Raw genomic sequence first — 21,423 nt, 5'->3', positions numbered from 1 at the left:
AGGGAAGAAACCCTTTTATTAGAGGCAAATAAGGAAAATAATTTTATTTTGTTACAGATTTAATAATTTCTTCCCGATGGAACCAAAACCTGGTCTTGAACATTAGACTGGCTCAGGCTGCACAAGTATTGGGCAATGGGCTGTTGGTCAATCTGATATTGCCTTGAGTTTATATATTCTTATTAGCTAATTTTAATTTTCTTAATATATGCAAGGTAAGTCGTGACTTATAACTAAAATGGAAGGCACAGTCCATTCCAAACATAATAGTTTTCAATTAAGGTTTTATTATTTTTTAAATTAGAGCAACAGGCGTTAATGACATGAGATTATAATTAAAATCAGACATGAGATTATAAATAAAATCAATCCCGCAAACTCTTATTTATAGAAGAGTTTTCATATTTTTTCAATAATATATAGAAGAGTCTTCATACCACTAGGTTATTATAAGGCCATGTTGACCATTAAAGTTTTGATTTGAGGATACACTTTAAGCAAATTGAGTGAATTGATAATTAATTTATCATTATATTATTTTTAGTATATTAAATGTAAATTGATTTTAATCTAAAATTTGATAATATAATCTTAATAACTCTTTGGTGAAAATAATTTAAATTAATATTTTTATGCTCCTTAAAAGCGCCTAATCATGATGCAACCTAATTAAAAATCAAGTTAAAATAATTCATGATAATGGTATTTAAAAACTCTTTTAATGTTAGAAAATGTGAGATTAAATTGAAAAATCAAACCCATTTCACAAGCTAATAAAATATTAGTTCACTCTTCATATTGATCAAAAGAAAACTCTAAACTCATTGACCCCTTCATTATTTGTATCTAGTCTTCATATAATGCAAGAATCATCAAAGCTCTCTATCTCTCTCTGCTCGCATAAAGTCATAAACATCTCAATCTCTGTCGCATCTCATTCTTCAGTTTGACTTTTTCTTTTTTTTATTTGTCTTTCGCTACAACCTTGACAATTGTTTGGAAATTATCACACTTTATGATGGTAACCAAGATGTTGCAAAATCATATATAAAAGTTCTGAACTCTTCAATTCAAACTCCTCTCGTGAATTCTCTGCGCGCATTCCCAAACTCTCTTACAGGTCAAAGCATATATCAACCTGTAATTTCTTGATGAGACTCACGCAAACATTTCCCTTTTCTAACTTTCTTCGTTCAAACCACCCTTAACCCTATTTCTTCCAAAAAGCAATTTCCTTCTCCTCGACTACGTGTTTGAAAGATTCTAAATTTTGAACATATTGACGCTTTTCATGTCCTCCAAACTTGTTCACTATAAAAGAGGAGCCAAGTCCCTATTCAACGCACAAAACTCAGGTTTCTGCTCTACACCGAGATCAAAACATAAAGAACCCAACTTTTTCACTTTTAGGTATATGTATAGCCCTTCTCTTAAATTTATGACATTAATGTATCAGCATGTCTCGTACGTGAATTTATTTTTCAAGTGTTTGTTGATTTTGCAGAGGAATGGAAATGCCAGCTCTAAGAATTGCAGGCATAGGCCAGAGCGAGGAGGAAGGAGAGATGGCGTTGAGGATTTCAAGTAGTAGCTTTAAGCTTGAAAGGTTCGATGAGAAGAATCCAAGAGAAGAATCTAAATGTGAAGAGAGAAAGAAGAAGGTGAAAACTGAGAGGCTCCAAACTGCACTACTCTTGCTCAAATTTCTGGCTTCACAAGATTGTCGTTTGGAGGGGTAAGTTGATGTAGACTTATTTCTGCTGCGATCGATATGCTGCAGATACCTCATAACAAACAAGATATCACATTACTTTCACCCTTCATCGGGCCTTACTTTTCTTGATCAACTCATATATATAAGAAAACGATATCCAAAACAAAATACCCTTTAAGAAGATCATACTTGTCCCACACCAAAAAAAAAAAAAAAATGAAGATCATACAAATTAAAATGTTCGTTTGATTAGTCTAGGGTTTCCCTTCGGACTTATTATAACTAACATACTATAAAGACGGCTGTAAAAAGTTTTAACAGCTCAAGTTTTGAGTATATTGCGTATAAGTTAGCCAGTAAGAAGCATGAATCTGAGGGTTGATATTTTAAAATGTTCATAAACGTGCAGGTGGAAAGCTTTGTACTCATCAGGTGGGGATAGATGGGGAAGGACTAATAATGAATCACGAAGTGAGAAATCAAAATCAGCAGTTTCTAAGTGGGCACGAATAGGTAGAATGGCTGCAAAGGTATGAAACCTTTCGGAGCGACAAACGTTGATGACCTTTTTCATGTTAATAATAATTATGTTTGCTTCACTTTAAATGTGTATTATATTGATTAATTGGCTGATCAACTTGTTGATGTCTTTGTTTTTCCTTAAAACTTGAATATCATTTCTTAAAAGGGCATATATGTTGCTGATTTTTAACATTTCGCCTTTTCAAGTTGACTAAAGATCTTATATAATAATTACAGAATTTTTACTCCAATAATTATATAAAGACGAAGGAGCAATCGATTAATAACCTTTTTGATGGTGTGTTGGTAGGTGGGAAAAGGTTTGTCCAAAGATGACAAGGGCCAGAAGTTAGCTCTCAGACACTGGCTTGAAGTTGTAAGTTCACATGCCTTAACCTGAAACTGGTGTTTTTTTTTTTTTTTTTTGGGCTTCTTCTACTACCTTTTCTCTTAAATTTTAGATTTCATTTCACTGAACCTGTTTTCTTATTTATTAAGATTAACTATAAAAATATTTTTCTTCCGTTCATTTATATATAAAATATAACAATTTAAAAATTCTATTTTAAAATAAATTAAAATAATTTTAGTACAGAAAGATTTTTAAACTCATCAGCTTCATCGATCTTATTAATCAAAGCTAGGATATTTCAAACAGATGGACAATGAATTACAAATTTTCATTCTCAAAATATGACAAAAATACTTCTAAAATTACTTGAAAGAAATCAATTTACTTCGTTCACTTGTTAAATTCTCATGAAATCGACTGAATTGCTAATCTTTCATATATAATGGGATATATATACTGTTGTGGCTGAAATGACCATGCTAGTGTCTCGAAAGGCCAAAGAGAATATGGCACTATAAAGACTAAATTTTATTAACGAATCTTGTAGAATGTTAATTTCTGTAATGTTATCAAAACATTTCTAATTTGTTATTGTTGAACCATATGATTCTTCATTTCTCAAATCAAAACAACTAAGAAGCTAGAGCAATCAGTCCCTGAGTGTACGGATTTTTCAAAAAATTTTACAAACAGATCAGGACGAAATGGAGAAAACATGTTAGCTAAATTAAGAATTTATAGTAATTTTTAATTAAGAGTATGATTTACCAAAAGATTTCACGCATACACGACAATGCAAAGTTTCAAGTTTCTTAATAACCTCTGCTTTTTTAAAAAAATATTTTTCCAGATAGACACCCATCATCGTTATGGACACAACCTGCAGTTCTACTATAGTGTTTGGGTTCGTAGCCAAAGTACTCAACCATTTTTTCACTGGTAAATATCAATCGTTAATTAGAATAATCACAGGTTTTAGCAGCCATATAGAGATATTTCTGCACCACTATAATTGATTTTCTAATTTCTTGTTGTATTACAATGATTTGAAGGTTGGATGATGGAGATGGCAAAGATTTGGACCTGGAGAAGTGCCCAAGAAGTGAATTACAAAGACAGTGCATTCACTACTGCAAACCTGTAAGAAGTTTGCTACTACTGAATTAAGTTAGCATGAACATTTTTTAGGTATATATAGTTTAATTAAGTTCAAGTGAGAAGTTTGATATAAGTGGTGTGTATATGTATATATATTGCAGGAAGAGAGGAGAGCATATGAAGTGATAATAAGAAAAGGTAAGCTTGTGTACAGGAAAAGCAATGTTCCTGTACACACACCTGAGGGATCAAAGTGGATATTTGTACTCAGCACTTCCAGAACGTTGTACATTGCTGAGAAGAAGAAAGGCCTTTTTCATCACTCCAGTTTTCTTGCTGGTGGTGCCACCATTGCTTCTGGTAGACTGGTTGCTTCCCATGGAGTCCTTCATGTGCGTAACACATGATTTTTTTTTTTTTTAATTTTTTATCATGAACACAAGTTCAAAAGTAGAGTCTAATCCCCAAAGACTAGCTTATTAAGAAGATAGCTCTTTGACCAATAAATAACACCATACTGGCCTCTTACCAGTTGGAAGCCTTTCGTGAATAACTGAATATTATCAAACTCTCACGTTTATTATGAACATAAGTCCAAAGAATTTAGAGTTTAATCTCAAAAGACTAATCTATTAGAGGATGGAGATTTCCTTGACTTTGTGGGACTCATACGACGTTCTTCTTCACTTTTTAATATCACTTCATAGTACTGATGCTGATGTTCATATTTATGCAGGCTATATGGCCCTATAGTGGTCATTATTGCCCAACTGAGCAGCATTTTCAGGAATTCATTAACTTCTTGAAAAAACATAAGGTGGACTTCACAAATGTGAAGGTAGCAAATTAAACTACAATATTGTCTTAAACAAACTACACAGGTTGCTCATATATAGTTTGCATCAGATTTGAATCATATTTCAATGCTACTGTTATTGTCTGAATGCAGACATATGCAGTGGATGACGATGTGCCTCCATCAAAACCAGTTGTAGACGAGGAATTACAGGGTGATTGCAGAGCTGATGATAATAATGTTAATGACAGTCATCAAAGGGAAGAAGCCATTATTGTGGAATCTTCTTCACAGGTGAAAGAGAAGAAGCCATTATTAGTAGTGTCAAGCAAAAGGACAGCTTGTGTTGGTCCAAGAATTAATGGTTATGGAAGAGACCATCATCGTCATCAACATCAGTACCCTACATCTATAAAAGTGACCCCAGTTGCAGAATTTGAAAACCTACACATATCAGCTAGGGTTAACGTTAGCCATGGAAAACTATGCAGAAAAGCTTCCATACCTATGCCTTCTCCTCCAAGTGTCGCTCCAAAACTCCATTTATCTTCATCACCTGATCAGATTGTGCGTATGGAACATCCCGCTCCAAGGCTACGTGTTCCTGCAAATTAATTAGGTCTACATGCATGCACAAAATAAACTAGTATATATAAATGTGCTATTATTATTGTATCTATTTGGATATACGTGTAAAGAGCCCTCGGCGTCTGTTTTTTTGTTTTTGTTTTTGTTTTGGGGGGGGTTACTCCTATACAGACACATCAGTTAATTCTCTTTTATTACTTTATTTATTTATTTATTTATTGTATTATTTGTTGAAAGCAGATATCATCGATGTTATAAATAAAATATTCATAAGATTTTCATTTTTGTCGGCAGATTCTTTCTATCATTTTTTCAAACTCAATATAATTAATGATTTCCATAGTTCTTTTTGGGTTCCATTCTTGTAATACACACAACAAGCATGTTTATGATAAAAAAAAAAGGTTGAATTTCCAATCTCTCTCACACACATATTATACTGAGCTCCAAAGTTGTTTATAAAATTATAAGTTTCCCATTTAAAACATAAATCATACCGTGTTGTATAGCAAAAATTGTCTAAATTTTATCAATATTACAGAAAAAAACTACTGCTATTTTATGATATTCCAAAGGCAAATGCCCCAGTCACTTTGAATGAACATAATTCTAGTGGCTCAAAACAATGGGAAAAAAATAAAGAAATAGATAAATAAAAGGCTCTTATAAACAAAAAAATGGGTCTTTGCATCATATGATAATTTACAACACCTCCAATAATGTGCGCGCACACACAGAGAGAGAGAGAGACACACACACACACACATATTGGGCCCAAGCTTCCGAGCAGCCGATCAATGAGTTGCTATTTGGAACCAAGGTACGAACTATTTTGGGCCACAATGTGAAACTTGCAAAAAAGAATCTAAGCGCACAATAAATAAGAAAACCTATTGTTGGGCTGGGCCTCGGTGAATAAATAGCTCCAAGAGAAACGACGTCGTCCGGGTGGGGGTGGGGCGCATCCATAGTGACGTCGACATTGGCAATTGTCAAATCGGAGGGAGCGTGAGGAAAATAGACCTCGCTCTCAGATATCCGTTACGGTTTATCGACCCGCTTTTTCTGCAAAAAAAAACAAAGGGACAATTTAATTTCAAATTTCAAAACAAATTTTAAGACGCTCTCGTCTCTGAGCTTTGTCTCATGCTCACCTTACTTAATAAGTAGAGACAGCCCCTCGCTCTGAATTCAGAAACCCCAGGAAAACTCATAACCTCTGTAGCCCGTCTACATTCACATCACATTTTCAGGACTTGAATTATCTGATCTTCTCTGTCCTGCTCAAAGATAATCTCTTTACCAAATGGGTGCTTCAGGAAGATGGTTGAAATCCCTCATTTCTCATAAAAAGCCCTCCTCCAATGACCCTGTAAGTCCCTTAGCTACTTTCTTCATGTTCTGTCAGCTTGTTACTTCAGAGTGTGTTTTTATAACTGCTCTGCTTTTGGATTTGGATTTTAAAAGGAGAAGGTTGGGGATAAGAGTAAGAAGAAGTGGAGGCTGTGGAGAAGCTCTTCAGAAGGTTTTGGATTTGGGTCCTCCACGAAAAGCATCAAGAAGGAACGCGAAGCTGCTTCAGAGAAGTCTGATTCATCTACGTTTGCGGTGGATGATACGCTTGCTTCTGCCATGGCTACTGTGGCAGTCCGAGCTGCTCCTAAAGATTTCATGCTAATCAAGCAGGAATGGTCTGCCATTCGGATTCAATCTGTGTTTCGAGGTTTCTTAGTAAGTGGGATGTTTTACCATACTTTAGCCAGACTATGCTTGTTGCTCTGCTTTTCAATTCCTTTCCCTCAAACTTTTCAAGGATGAGTGTTTATAGTGTCTCACGTATGAACATTTTAGTAGCTGATCTAACTAAAGTTCCATTATAATTAAGACCTCTTAATCTTAACACAGTCTTCACCTGTAAAACTTGCTTCTTCTTTTTTTTTTAAATTTTGTGTGTGGCTGTTGTAGAAATAGTAATAATTGTAGTGTGCCATAGTTTTTTTTAATAAATACATTATTGTGATTGCAGAATCACGTCAGATAGATTCACTAAACACATTACTTGTTTCTTTCGTTTCATTTTCTTTTTTTTCCCCTCCAACTGCCATATGCCAGAAGCTAGTTATTCATTGGAAACCATTTATCACCATAGTTCAAATGATTGATGAATCACATCAAATAAATCACTAATGTTTTTCCATATCCTTGTTGGCTATAAACTTCTGCTAAACGTGTTCACAATACATGATGTAGGCTAGACGAGCTTTGAGGGCATTGAAGGCAGTGGTGAGGCTGCAAGCAATATTCAGAGGAAGGCGAGTGAGAAAGCAAGCAGCTATAACACTAAGGTGCATGCATGCTCTGGTTAAAGTTCAGGCACGTGTGAGGGCAATGAATGTAAGGATGTCTCCAGAAGGGAAGGCTGTTCAGAAATTATTAGATGATTATCGCAGGCAAGCTGAAGATCCTGTTAAGCAGGCTGAGGTATCATAATTTCAAGCTCTTCACAGTTTAGCAGATACTAAGGTCTAATTAACATGTAAAATTCTGACCCTGAAATTTCCAGGAAGGATGGTGTGACATTCCAGGAACTGTCGATGAAGTTAAAGCAAAGATACAAATGAAGCAAGAGGCGGTCATCAAAAGGGAGAGAGCAATGGCTTATTCTCTTTCTGCTCAGGTAAAGATCAGTCTCAGACTCAGGCGTAATCAAATCCTCAAGTAAAGAGACAACATTTGCAACAAAAATCTTAAACTTCGTTCTAATTTTCTTTAATTTGAACAGGCACGAGTGGGTGGAAGTCCAAAAGCAAGAGGCACAAAGACAGTGAACAAGAGCTTGTTAGAGCAATGGATGACAGTGAAGCCATGGGAAAGCAGGTTGATGGACGGTGGTAACTATTATGACTCAACTGACATTATCACTCCATTGTCCAGGAAAAGCAATGATCTTGTTCAAGAACAAGGGTTGATCAAAGCAAGAAGGAATGGTGTGACCGAAATTATTTCCAGTAGGTCTCTTACAACAAGCCAATCGACTCTGACATCATCATCATCATCTTCAACCTCGAGTTCTGAAAGCTGCACTTTTGATGATAGCCCTGAATCATCAACTTCATACACATCCATATCACATTGTGTACCATTTAGCAGCAATACTCTTGCGGAGGAAACGAGGGAGGAAAAGACTTTTCATAGACCTAGCTATATGAATCTGACAGAGTCAACTAGGGCCAAACAAAGAGTTTGTCGTTACTTGAATATGAGTGGAGATTGTAGGAGCATTTGTTCTGGTTCTGATCCTTGTGTTAATTTGTGGAAAGGTGTTTGTGCAACACCTGAAAGGTTTTCTTACCAACAGAGAAACTTTGCGAGACAACAAAGGTTGGCTTAGTCTCAACCTTCCATAGATTTTATTTCAACAGCTTGTTGGGAGATACAAATGTAGAGAATGACTCATGGATAATGTAGATTACAAGTGGTTTTTCTACGAAAATGAAATAGTGTATTTTTCTTTTGCTATCGAAATAGTATAATTTAAATTCATGAATTTAAGAATGATGATGAATGATGCATCTTTTATATTTTTTAATAAAATAAACTAAAGTTTGCATAACACTGGTTAACTTTAAATAAGAGAATTTGTTCAGGGCCAAAAAAAAAAAAACAAGAAAGAGAATTTGTAAAATATCAAGCGGGGAATGTTCATCCCCAAACGACAGCTTTTGGGGAAGAGCCACGCACCTCTTTTTTTTTTTCTTTTTTCTTTTTTTAATTTAAATTTTTTTGGTTTTTATTAGTTTTTCTTAGGATTAATATAATCTTTAGTCTTTTGAGTTTATTCTCATTTTAGTTTTGGTTTTTCAAGTTTCAAATTATAGGTTTTAATCCTTCAAGCGTTGAAATAATTCAGATTTTACCAGATTATAAGAACCAATGTTATAAATAAAAAGAAACCTAAAGAGATTAAAACCAAAATGAAGACAAATTTAAAGAATCAAGAACTATATTAATGCCTTATTTTATTACTCACTATTTTAAATTAATTAATTTTTAGCACATTAATATCCTGTAATATTCTTTTTAGTAGCATTTCTTCTATTTAATTAATACCACAGAAAATTTTTATTTATTTTAAAAATCTATATAAACATCCATTGGAGCCAGTTAAATTATACACTATAAAAGGAATCTTATATTTAGGACTGGATGAATACTATTGTCATTTTATTTTCACAAAATGTTTCTTATTAACAGAAATATTACCTAAAAGTCATCTAAACACTTTTATTTATAAAAAAAAAATTAATTTATATTTATAAATTTTTTATATTATTAAATTGATTAACCTTGACCATATTATAAAGTTAATTAATTTTATATTTCTAAATCATTATTACTGCAATGGTTTTTATTTTTGTTCATTTAAACTTACCTATTTATTAATCCTTTAAATATATATATTGACCAAAAAAAGACATCATTCAAGCACACTCACATGATTATTTAAACTTACTTCTTTATTAATCCTTTAAATATATATATGTTGACAAAAAAAAAAACATCATTGGAGCACACTCACATTATTATAAACAAATTTTTTATTTAGCACACTAATATCCTGTAATATTTTCTGGAAAAATGGCAAAAAGAAACTTTTAAAATAGAAAAATTACAAATAGGGACTTATGACAACATTAGTATAGGTTTTGACAACAACAGTTAGGTTTTGATAACAATTTTTGTAAACGGGTTTTTGTATGGAATTTTTCTATTTTGACCGTTTATTTTTGCCATTTTCCTTTTTTTTAAGTAGCATTTCTTCTGGTTAACTAATGCCACAGAAATTTTTTATTTATTTTAATAATTTATATAAACATCCATTGAAAAAAGTATTACATTGGTGCCAGTTAAATTGTACTTGACATTTTATTTTAACAAAAAAGTTTCTTGTTAACAGAAATATTACTTAAAAATCATCTGAACACTTCTATTTATCAAGAAAATTTAATTTATATTTACAAAATTTTATATTATTAAATTGATTAACCTTGACCATATTATAAAGTTAATTACTTTTTTATTTCTAAATTATTATTATTGCAATAATTTTTACTTTTGTTTATTTAAACTTATTTATTAATCCTTTAAATATACATATGTTGACAAAAAAGAAGACACCATTTAAGCACGCTCACATGATTATAAAATAAAATATTTTTTCTTGCTCTGCAACTTATTTTTTTGATAAAATTTTTGCAAAGATAAAGTAAGAATTTAGCATGGGGAGGGAAAAATTAGTAAATAAAATTTATTTTAATATGATTTTTAATTAAATGATATACTTTAGAATCTGTCTTGACAATGTTGATTGTTTAGATAAAAATGTTTATTTTTACAATAGAGAAAATATTTATATTATTCAGAGAAAAAATTGCAGTTCATTTATTGTTTTCACCTATGAGTGACTGGCAAATGAGAGCAATAAAGTACAAATCTTTTTTTGTTTGCCAGCCTATTAAGTACAAATCTATAATTTAACACTCTCAGATATTTAATATATAACCTATCTTATGATGTAAATTATATTGCAAAATAACGGAAAGTAGGAATTTTTTTTTTTTTTCATGGGTTTGTGTAGCGGGCCGGCCAAGTCTCAGCGTTCTTCGGGTGTTAATTTTGCATTCCAACGGCTACTTTTCCACCTCGGTCGAATTTTACCGTTCATAAGTGCAACCTTTTCAGTTCCGTCTATTCGGAGCACAGAGACAACTGATTCGGAAGCGAAGCTTCCAAAGCCTCCAAGAGAAGTAGAGGTATTCTTCTGCTGTCTCCTTAGGCTTTCTTCTTTTTTGTGTGTTTAGATTGTTGATGTTGTTCCGAAACAAAGCTTTTACCCAAGCATTTTATGTGGATGTCGTCTGGCTATTTGTTTTCCATGTCTTTTTCCGCAGTTAATTGTTGCCCGATGCCCGATGCCCGATGCCCGATTAGATGAACGCAGTTTCTTTACTTCCTAGGCCTAAGGTTTCCTCTCCTCTATGCTATGGAAGTTTTGTGTCCCTGTTTTTTTATGCTTAAATTATGTCATGCTTTGAACGCAAATTTCATTTATTAAGATATTTATGAAGTGAGATCTTCATACTCCAGTATCGAATAAGAAACGTATATCCGTCTTCTTCTTGAATTAATACTGATCTATCTTGTACAGATTGCTCTCCCCTCTTCCCGACGTGAGAATCTCGGAGGACTCTGTTGGAGAGAGCACTGATTGATTTTCAGAAAGGGCGTTCTCCAAGGAAGCGCGGAACCCGAATTGTGGGTCAGAGGTATTGTGTCTTTCCTTTTGCTTTCTTCTTTTATTGTGTTTAGATTGTCTCTTGCCGGTGCTCCTGGTCAGATCTCTTATCCAAAAGTTAGAGCCTGGTTTTTGAATGTCTTGCCATAAAGTATTCATTCATAATTGCTTCTCGATGGTTTATTTTCAATTATTTTTTGTGAGTTGGATGAAATCTTGTTTTGTCGCTAATATGCATATGGTGCGATACTCCAGGTTAATCAACTGGAAGATCTATGGCTTCTTGGATGGCATCTTCAACTCATTTAATTTCCTGATTTCTCACTCGGTTTAATTGTGTAGCTTTCCTGATGCCTGATTTGATGAACGCAGTTTCTTTACTAAATAGAATCCTTAGCCTATGAGTTCCCTTTATCTAATATGCAAAGTTCCGCCTCCTTGTATCTTGATGCTTCAGTCGGACTCATCTACGTTTTTGGATATGATTGTTAACTAGACGATCCTATGGCTCCTCCACTGGAATGAAATCTTCATTCTCATTTAATTTCCAGATTTGCTGTGCAATTTGATTGTGCGGCTTTCCTGATGCCTAATTTGATGAACACAGTTTTTTTCACTGAAGAGAACCCTCAGCTTATGACTTCCCTTCCTCTCATATGCAAAGTTTTGCATCCTTGTCTTTTTATGCTTTAGTCTGGTTCATCTACGTTTGTGGTGGATGATGCATTTGCTTGTGCCATGACTACTGTGGCGGTCCGAGCTGCTCCTAAATTAGATTTGAGGTTGATCAAGCAAGAACGGTCTGCTATTCGCATGCAATCTTTGTTATGATGTTTCTTAGTAAGTGGGATTTTCGCTGCTCGGCCAATTTTACCATGCTTCAGCCATGTTCTGCATGTCGCTCTGCTTTCCAAATCGTTTACCTGAAGATTTTAAAGGATTTGAGTGTTTATGAGCATCTCATTTATGAACTTTTTTACCATACTTTAAGCCATACTATGCTTGTCTTTCTGCTTTTCAAATCTTTCATCTCAAATTTTTTATAAGGGTTTTAGTAACTGATCCAACTTGTTACATTATACTTGAGGCCTCTTAATGTTAGCACAGTCTTCACCTGTAAAAATTGATCTTTCTGTGCCTTTTGTAGAAATCTTAATTACAGTGTGCTATTGTTTTATTAACTTGAGATAAATTATGCCGAATGTGTCCAGACCTATGTGCTGCTTTCTGACATGCTATTGGTAGGTGGCGGGTTATAACAAGAGGGTTTCAAGGAATCTTGATATGCATTTTGAGAGTAAATACTTTACATGGATTTACAGAGAGATAGAACAGAAAATAAAAGTGGGATACAAAAAAAGTGGTTGCAAATATATTTTGTTTCTTTTATTTCGCCAAATACATTATTTTTTACTGCAAAAAATCGCAATCTAGGTTTCGTATAGTGGCATGCTTATCAAGCCTCCGTTTTTCATGTGCTTGCATCTTTTCCACTGATCTCATTTCTCCTTTTTCCCCCCACTGCCATATGCCACCAATCACTTAGACATTGGAAACTAATTATCGCCATATTTGTTCCAATATTTAAAGAATCCCATTAAATAGAGTCACTAATGATTTTCTTATCCATGTTCATAATAAAATTGTGAACGTGTTCAAAATTTTTAAGGCAGTGGTGAGGCTACAAGCAATAGTCAGAGGGAGGGAAGTGATTCTACAAGCAGCCATAACACTAAGGGTGCATGGACGTGTGAGGGCACTGAGAGGATGTCTCCAAAAGGGAAGGCTATTCAGAAATTGTTGGATGATTATTGCAGACAAGCTGCTGATCCTGTTAAGCCAACTTTAGGTATCATCTTTTCTAGCTCTTCACAGTTTTAGCAGAATAGATACTAAGATGTTGAGATGTAAAATTTTGCACCTGCAATTTCCAGGAAGGATGGTGTACATGTGACATTCCAGGAACTGTGGGTGACGTTAAAACACAGATACAAATGAAGCATCAAGAGGGAGAGATCAATGGCTTATCAGGTAATTTATTTTGAGAGATTAGACAGGTGTACATGCAAAATTCTGTACCTGCAATTTCCAGGAAGGATGGTGTACATGTAACAATGGCTTATTCTGTCAGCTTAGGTAATTTATTTTAAATGATCAGACTGGTATACATGTGAAATTCTTTCATGTTGAGTGTTGCTAGACCTAATCATATTTGCAGCTTCCTAAAATGCTCTTGTTGGTGGAGGGTTATAACAACAACACTTATTACCCTCTTTCCTCAATGTTTTTAAGAGAGGGTTCCAAGGAATGTTGATCTGCATGTTGAGAGTAAATACTTAAATGGACAACAGAAAATAAAAGTGGATACAATAAATAGTGGCATAGACACATTTTGCTTCTTTTACTTTATTATTGCATAAGATCTCAATCTAGGTTTGGTATGCTTATCAAGCATATGTTTTTCACGTGCTTGCATCTTTTGCACTAATTTCGTGTTTCCCTTTTTCCCCACAGCCAAATGCATTAATCACTTATAAATTGGAAACTAATTATCACCATATTTGTTCCAATATCTGACAAATCCTATCAAATAGATTCACTAATGTTTTCCAACATTTGAGGATGCCTCGGTAGGGAAGGCTGTTCAGAAGTTATTAGATGACTATCACAAACAAGCTACTGATCCTGTTAAGCAAGCTGAGGTATCATCTTTTCAAGCTCCTTTGGAGTTTAGCAGATACTAAGATGATGTTGACATGTAAAATTCTGTACCTGCAATTTCCAGGAAGGAATATGTACCCGTGTGACGTTCTAGGAGCTGTGGATGAAGTTAAAGCAAAGATACAAATGAAGCAAGATGCAATCATCAAGAGATAGGGGGAGCACTGACTTATTCTCTCTCAGCTCAGGTAATTTGTTTTGAACGATTAAACTGGCACAATCAAATCCTCCAATAAAAAGATAAAATATAAAATGAAAATGTTTTTATTTTTATTTCAATAGTCACATGTGTAGAGCCATAAAGCCAGTGAGCATAATTATAGATTAAAGTTCATAATCTGTTTTGTCTCTAGTATGGTGTAAGAAACGTTTATTAATGCCCTTTATTTTCTTAGATTGATATTGGCCTATATTAACTCCGCCTGTATTGTATAGCCGGTCCCAAGCCCGGATAAAGGAAGAGGGTTGTGTTAGGCCCTCGACAGCCAATATAAAAACCTGTCAAATCTGATGAACATGGATCAACAAAGTAATTATGCCAATGCTAGGTCGTTGCTTAGAAGTGACGCGCTGTATGGCTCGAGTTAAAGAAGTTAGTTCATGAAACCAAGATTAGATTTGGCGCTTGGAATATTGGGATGCTGAATGAGAAATCTATGGAAGTAGTAGGAGTTATGAGGGACAGAAGGATTAATATCTTGTGCCTCCAAGAAACCAAATGGACTAGAGAAGTTGCCAAGGAACTTGGAGAGTATAAACCTTGGTACACAGGGAAGGTGAGTGTAAGGAATGGGGTTGGTATCATCGTTGATGGAACATGAAAAAAAAAAACGTGGTAGAAGTTAAAAGGTTTGATGATAGAATAATATCTTTTAAGAGTAATTATTGGAAAGAATTAGTGCCTATACACCTCAGCTTGGGGCAGAGACACACCTTAAAGATAAGTTCTAGAAAGATATGGAGGGGTTGGTTCAAAGCATACCACTCGAAGAAAAAAAATTTATCGGTGGACATGTCGGTAAGGAAGCAGGACAATTCAACAGGGCCTATGGTGGTTTTGGTTTTTGGGAGCTTAATAGTGGAGGACAATCTATTCTCGACTTTTCTCTTGTATACAATCTCAAGATTGTCAACACTTGTTCTAAGAAGCGAGAGGAGCATTTAATCACATACAAGAATGGTGCCTCAAAATCACAGATTGATTTCTTTTTGGTTAAGAATCTGGACAGCAGACTGTATACTAATTGCAAAGTGATTCCGGGAGATGGGGTGATTGCCCAACATAGAGTACTTATTCTTGATGTACGTTTTAAGAATACCAGACAAAAGTACCATCAAGTGGTAAAACCCAGGGTTAAGTGGTGGCAGTTAAAGGGTGAGAAGCAAGAGTTATTCAAAAGGATCCTTTTGGAGGAAGGGATTTGGGAGTCACAGGGAAATGCAAACATGATGTGGGAAAAGATAGCTACAAGGGTTCGTTTCGTAGCTAAAACAATTTTAGGAGAATCTAAAGCTCCTAGTCAGAGAGATAAGAGTGTGTAAGAGAAAGTCAAACAGAAAAGAGATTGTTTTAAGGCCATACATTTGTACAATAGTATAGAAAACCGAGAAAAGTATCAGTTGGCTAAAACAGATATGAAGAGAGCAGTAAACGAAACACGTACTAAAGCTTATGAGGGGTTTTATCAAGAGTTAGGAATAAAGACGGGAGAAAGAAATATTTACAAGATTACGAAGCAAAAGGAGGGGAAAAAACGAGATCTAGACCAAGTGTATAAAGGATGAAGATGGTAAAGTGCTAGTTACTGATGGTGATATTAAAGACAGATGAGAGGCTTACTTTTACAAGTTGTTTAATGAGGGAAGCAATTATGTGATTAAGGACTTACAGGACTTGCTAATTAACGAAGATGATCAGAATTTGGCTTTTTACCGCAGGATCCGTATCAGAGAGATTAAGGCAGCTCTCAAGAAAATGGACAATGGTAAAGCCGTTGGGCCTGATAGTATCCCTATTGAAGTTTGGAAATATTTGGGCAATGAGGGTGAGGTGTGGCTAATCAAGTTTTTTAATGAAATTTTACACTATAAAAATATGCCGGATGATTGGAGGAAAAGCATTTTAGTTCCTATTTACAAGAATAAAGGAGACATTCAAAATTGTGCAAGCTTCTGAGGAATAAACTTATGAGTCATACAATGAAGTTATAGGAAAAAGTGATGGAATATAGGTTGAGACTGGAGACTTTTATTTCAGAAAACCAATTTGGATTTATGCCAAGGAGATCCACATCAGAAGCAATTTATTTACTAAAGGGGTTAATGGAAAGATATAGGAGTAAAAGAAGAGATTTACATATGGTTTTTATTGATCTGAAAAAGGCTTATGATAGTCTGTCAAGAGAAGTAATGTGGAAGGTTTTGAAAAAGAAAGGTGTACGGGTTGCTTATATCAAAACCATACAAGATATGTATGAGGGGGTAACTACCAGTGTAAGGACGCCTGGAGGTGAAACAAAGAACTTTCCTATTAAGATTGGCCTATATCAGGAATCTTCTTTGAGTCTGTACTTGTTTAATATTATTTTGGATGCTCTAACTGAACCTATTCAAGAAAGAATCCCTAAGTCCATGCTCTTCGCAGATGACATAGTTCTCATGGCGGAATCAAAAGAAGAGATTAACACTAGATTGGAGTTATGGAGTTGGAGTCGAAAGGTTTCTGCTTGAGCAGGAACAAAACAGAATATATGCATTGTGATTTTGGAGGGAGTCAAGGCAATGGGGATTTGGAGGTGAAAATAGGGGATCAAATCATTTCTCAAGTATTAAAGTTTAAATACTTAGGATCCATTATGCATGAGGATGGAAAAATTGATGGAGACGTTTCTCATAGAATACAAATTGGCTGGTTAAAGTGGAGGAAAGCTACTGGAGTTATTTGTGATAAGAAGGTACCTGAGAAGCTTAAAGGAAAATTTTATTGAACTGCTATAAGACCAGCTATGTTGTACAGTAGTGAATGTCGGGCAATAAAGGGAAAACAAAAGTACAAAATCGAGGTAGCAGAAATGAGGATGTTGGGATGGATGTATAGTCATACAAGAAAAGATAGGATTTGAAATGAAAATATTAGGACAAGAGTCGGTGTGGCACCTATCCAAGAGAAAATGATTAAAAATCGCTTAAGATAATTTGGACATATATAGAGAAAGCCGTTAGAGGTCCTAATGAGGAGGGCAGAGGAAGACCGAGAAGAACGCTTAATGAGGTCATTAAATAAGACCTCCTAGTCAAAAACATATCTAAAGACTGGGTTATTGACAGAATACAATGGCGTCGTGTGATTCATATAGCCAACCCTACCTAGTGAGATAAGGCTTGTTGTTGTTGTTGTTGATATTGGTCTATGTTATACTTATCGTTCTCCCTCTTCTTGATGTCTTAGAATCCATTGGTAACATGGTTCAATGGTGCTTTGTAAATTGCATGACATTGCAATTAAGAGAAATTTAGTGCTTTTGATTTAGGTTTGTTATCTTTGTTGTTATAATTTTTTATGTGAATACGGAGAAAGCCAGCTTTTTACTATGGGATATGGGTTTGGACTACGGAGTGTTCCACCAGGCAAGGTAACTTCCAATAGGTAGGATGATCCAATTCGTTTGTGGCAAGGTAAGGTAAGCTGCTCAGAGAAGTAGGTTAAATTAACAGAATTGTGATATGGTTCCGTCACTTTGCTTCAATCTCTAGAATCTCTAAGTGTCAAATATGGAGGATTATTTGACCTAAGACACCAAAGTGCAGTTTAATATGATACTACTTCCGGTCCTAATTATAAGAGTTAGTTGACTAATTTGAGGAAATTAAGAAAGTAAGTTGAGTTAGTTATTTGTCCTAAATAAATAGGTGTTGTCTTTCCTGAAATATCCTTGCTAATCAAGTGTATTGGTTAGAACTACTATTGTTAGAAGGATTATTTTGAAAAAAATATATATAAATATGAGAGACAAAATGAATTAGGGACTTATATTTAGAATCAAAATAAAAGTCAAACAAAGTCTTATATTAAAGACCGAAGGTAGTAATAATTTAAAGAAGATCGTGTCTGGAAAATTTTAGGTGATCAACTTAAAATTTAAAAGGCTTCTACTTGAGCATTATGTTACAGTGAAAGGAAAAAAAAACCCGGATGTTACAATGCAGATTCAAAAGCTCTATTGATTTAGGTATTATGAGCATTATGTTTCAACTTGTGTATAATATTTTTATCTAGAAGAAAGTACATTTTCTTAAACAAGTGTTTGAAATTTTAAAAATGAGACCTAAATATACATTTTAATAAATGGTTGGATTTATTTCAAAAACTTGAAGCAATTTTAAAGAAACATTTCATAAAAAAATTATAAATATTGATTTGTATTTGATTTTACTTTATAAACTATCTAAAATTTAAAATTATTGAATATAAAAATATAATTGGTAAAGTGATTCTTTGGATTTGATACCCGAAGGTAGGCGGATTCTTTGGCATATCTACGTTTTGCTTTCTTCTTCTAGTGTGGAGTAGTCATTCGTTGTTTCTTCTCCTATCAAAGAAAAAATTGTAGGTTGTTATCATGCAGGTACTAATCTATACGAAGATGGGAATGAAGGGGTTGGTTTATGCCAGCATCTCCCATCTAATTTGATGGGTTTAACATCCCAGCCCATGACACTACTGACCATTACAGCTTTTTGAAAAGGCATAAAAGAACAGAGTTGTGCCCTGACTAATAGCTATAACTTTTTCCCAGCCAAAAGAAGTTATAACTTTTGGTTTGGTAGTTGCTTGATCCAAAATGATATCAGAGCAGGCCAACATCTTCCAACTCATTTGATGGGTTTAACATCCCAACACATGACACTAGTTATTGATGTAGCTGAGCTCTTTGAATTTATAAACTCTACAACACTTGTGAGATTTTTTAATATAGGACTCATACCAATGCACACTCTTCGAGAGCTGATGTTCTCAGTAGCTTCACTTTATGGCATTTCACTTGGTCTCCTAGCTGTCATAACCCTCCCCAAATAGCCTTCTTTGATTGGCTAACTCTCAATGAAAACTCTAATGTGATGAGCATAAATGTAAGAAGAGAGTCAGATCCCAAAAAACTAGCCTATTAATACGGAGAGAGTCCCTTGAATTTATAAATCCTATGACACCTGTGAGATTCTTCAATGTGAGACTCCTAAAGGGGACTCATAACAATGCACCCTCTTTAAGGGCTGACGTTTTGGGCAGCTCCACTCTACGGCATTTTGCTTGGTCTACTATCCGTCAGAACCCTCTCTTTGATTGGCCAACTCTTAATGATAACTCTAATGTGATGAGTATAAACCTGAGGGGAGGATCCAATTCTTAAGGGGATTGTTGGTTCAACTTTAGTATGGACTTGGTACGTGAAGATGTTAGAAACCTCTATTTTCACATTCTCAATATGTTCTCTCTCCCCCATTTCAGTGCTTGATACTCAAGTTCAACATGTCCTATCGAAGTCAAGTATCTAAAGCCAATAATTGCACATCGGTTGAAGGCCAAAATAGGGATAATCCTTCGTTTGCAGGGACTTTTGTGTCTCATACCATTCAAAGCTCACATCATTCAAATGGAGTTGGCTTTGGTTTAGCTTTAGTAAGGACTACGTGTTTGTGATATCTGCGGTATGGGAAGCATTTTTGTGTGGGCTGCAATAAACCAATACCTTAAGAGGAGGTGGTTAGGATGTCAAATGGGCCGCATTGATATAACGTGAAAGAATCTACACGAGGGCTTATGTCGATTCTACGTCCTCTTGTACATCTAATGGTTTAATTGGAATCTTTCAATTTGTCAGGTGCTACTAGTCTAACAAATTGTGTGCGAAAATAATCCACATACTATTTGAAGGTCTCACTAATTTAGCAAATTGTGTGTGAAGATACTCTGCATTTTCCTTGAATATTTCTCGTTTGATTTAAAATTATGTTCCTTCTCTTACTTAGTTTAGATTTAGAATTAGAATTTGAATTGTGTTGATGGCACCAAAAAAAAAAAAAGATTAAGAATTTTGTTCCCTTTCGTTCTCCAAAAGTATTATGAATTGATAAATTGACTTATGGGTCATTTCTCATTTAAAAGGACCTGTCTTTGTCTTCATCACTACCTTTTGATTCTAATGTCTCGGGTTCATCTAATCAATATTTTCATTGCTTTAAGCATCATCTTTTTCCTCATTGTTATTGTTTGATAAAGGTATAATGGACAAAATCTTTTCGTCTAATCAATACATAGAAAAAAGCTTGTTCTCTTTGTGAAACTAATATAAAAGAATCATTTACTAGTAAGCTTGAGTCTAACAGAAATGAGTAATCCTTCACAACTAAGATTCAAATTTTCATTATAGAAAGTGCCCACATTTAGTATTTAATCGCGTCTCGAATAAGATTGCTTCTAATAGAAAGACACCTATACTTAGAGGAAAAAAAATCATTTATACCTAACTTGAACAAACTCATCAATGCCTAATCCTTTTTTTTTTTTTGGCCAACTAATTCATATTTGTTATTACCCGCTTACATCCGAAGACATGCACCTTGAACATAGAGTAATCAAACTCTTGCCTTTATCCAACAAGCATTATACCAATATTTTGCATTGCGCTATGATTTTTGTGGTCTTGAGTATAGAATGTATAAACCTTTGATGCACAACGAGTATCAAATAATACCTACCCAAAAAAAAAAAAGACCTACCAAATGTTTTATAACAATCTTGTTAGCGGGCTAGCGCTTCATAAAAAAAGTGCTTGGTACCTTGATGTTTAAAATTGATAAAAAAAAATTTAAAAAAAAAAGTTCTGTAGTGTAGTGATTGTTCAGTTGAATTGAGAAAACTAATTTCTCCAACAATTTTCAAAAATAAAATTAAATCTCCTTGGAGGAGTACTGCGTAAACTTTAGAACAAAGTAAAGTCTCACATGATGCGTGTCCCTGAGTATAAATAGCCAGCAGGGGAGATCCTTAACTATTATACGTACTCATCATGTTAGGCGACTCTGACTTTCTAATTTTGCTAAAATATTATATGCATATATTAATTATAATATCTACAAATTTTAAGTTATAAATTATAATTACATATGAAAAGTTAGATTAGTTATCGTTAAGATTAATAAAACGTGAGTCCCATGGACATGTATTATTATCATTATCATTATTATTATTTAGTTCTTCCCAACTCCTAAACCGATTTCAGTTTAATAACGTAATGTGTAGGATCGCCATAACAGTTTGAATCGAATGTCATGATTTG

At 34.3% G+C, this 21,423-nt stretch overlaps 2 protein-coding genes and 1 long non-coding RNA gene across 4 annotated transcripts; all 3 read left to right on the top strand.

The window, feature by feature from the left end:
- The first annotated feature begins 1,508 nt into the window (after nt 1–1,508).
- Nucleotides 1,509–5,097, top strand: LOC114734892 (IQ domain-containing protein IQM1-like). Its single transcript, XM_028922539.1, has 8 exons — nt 1,509–1,735; nt 2,124–2,244; nt 2,547–2,612; nt 3,439–3,527; nt 3,641–3,728; nt 3,848–4,078; nt 4,423–4,524; nt 4,636–5,097. The coding sequence occupies exons 1-8, from the start codon at nt 1,509–1,511 to the stop codon at nt 5,095–5,097; spliced, it is 1,386 nt and encodes a 461-aa protein (XP_028778372.1).
- A 1,180-nt stretch (nt 5,098–6,277) lies between these two features.
- Nucleotides 6,278–8,461, top strand: LOC114734890 (protein IQ-DOMAIN 1-like). Its single transcript, XM_028922538.1, has 5 exons — nt 6,278–6,442; nt 6,538–6,801; nt 7,321–7,551; nt 7,634–7,747; nt 7,853–8,461. The coding sequence occupies exons 1-5, from the start codon at nt 6,377–6,379 to the stop codon at nt 8,459–8,461; spliced, it is 1,284 nt and encodes a 427-aa protein (XP_028778371.1). The 5' UTR covers nt 6,278–6,376.
- A 2,582-nt stretch (nt 8,462–11,043) lies between these two features.
- Nucleotides 11,044–19,691, top strand: LOC114734902 (uncharacterized). 2 transcript variants are annotated; one of them, XR_003739220.1, is made up of 7 exons: nt 11,044–11,094; nt 11,279–11,396; nt 13,039–13,214; nt 13,300–13,396; nt 13,960–14,067; nt 14,151–14,274; nt 19,593–19,691. It is a non-coding gene; the product is annotated as an uncharacterized LOC114734902 (long non-coding RNA). The 2 variants fall into 2 exon arrangements; XR_003739221.1 differs by having other exon boundaries at nt 13,035–13,214.
- The last annotated feature ends 1,732 nt before the right edge of the window (nt 19,692–21,423 follow it).

This window comes from Neltuma alba, unplaced genomic scaffold (genome assembly GCF_004799145.2).
Source record: "Neltuma alba isolate B1F8T4 unplaced genomic scaffold, ASM479914v2 tig00013156_pilon, whole genome shotgun sequence".
NCBI lineage: Eukaryota > Viridiplantae > Streptophyta > Magnoliopsida > Fabales > Fabaceae > Neltuma > Neltuma alba.
Note: the sequence above shows the minus strand (reverse complement) of the source record. Positions and strands in the feature narration are given on the sequence as shown.

Excerpts from the sequence above, each read along its gene's own strand:
- LOC114734892 (XM_028922539.1), top strand. The coding sequence starts at position 1,509 with ATGGAAATGCCAGCTCTAAGAATTGCAGGCATAGGCCAGAGCGAGGAG. Across the intron at positions 2,245-2,546 it reads TAGGTAGAATGGCTGCAAAG|GTGGGAAAAGGTTTGTCCAA; the intron begins GTATGAAACCTT and ends GTGTGTTGGTAG. Across the intron at positions 4,079-4,422 it reads CTTCCCATGGAGTCCTTCAT|GCTATATGGCCCTATAGTGG; the intron begins GTGCGTAACACA and ends ATATTTATGCAG.
- LOC114734890 (XM_028922538.1), top strand. The coding sequence starts at position 6,377 with ATGGGTGCTTCAGGAAGATGGTTGAAATCCCTCATTTCTCATAAAAAG. Across the intron at positions 6,443-6,537 it reads AGCCCTCCTCCAATGACCCT|GAGAAGGTTGGGGATAAGAG; the intron begins GTAAGTCCCTTA and ends GGATTTTAAAAG. Across the intron at positions 6,802-7,320 it reads CTGTGTTTCGAGGTTTCTTA|GCTAGACGAGCTTTGAGGGC; the intron begins GTAAGTGGGATG and ends TACATGATGTAG.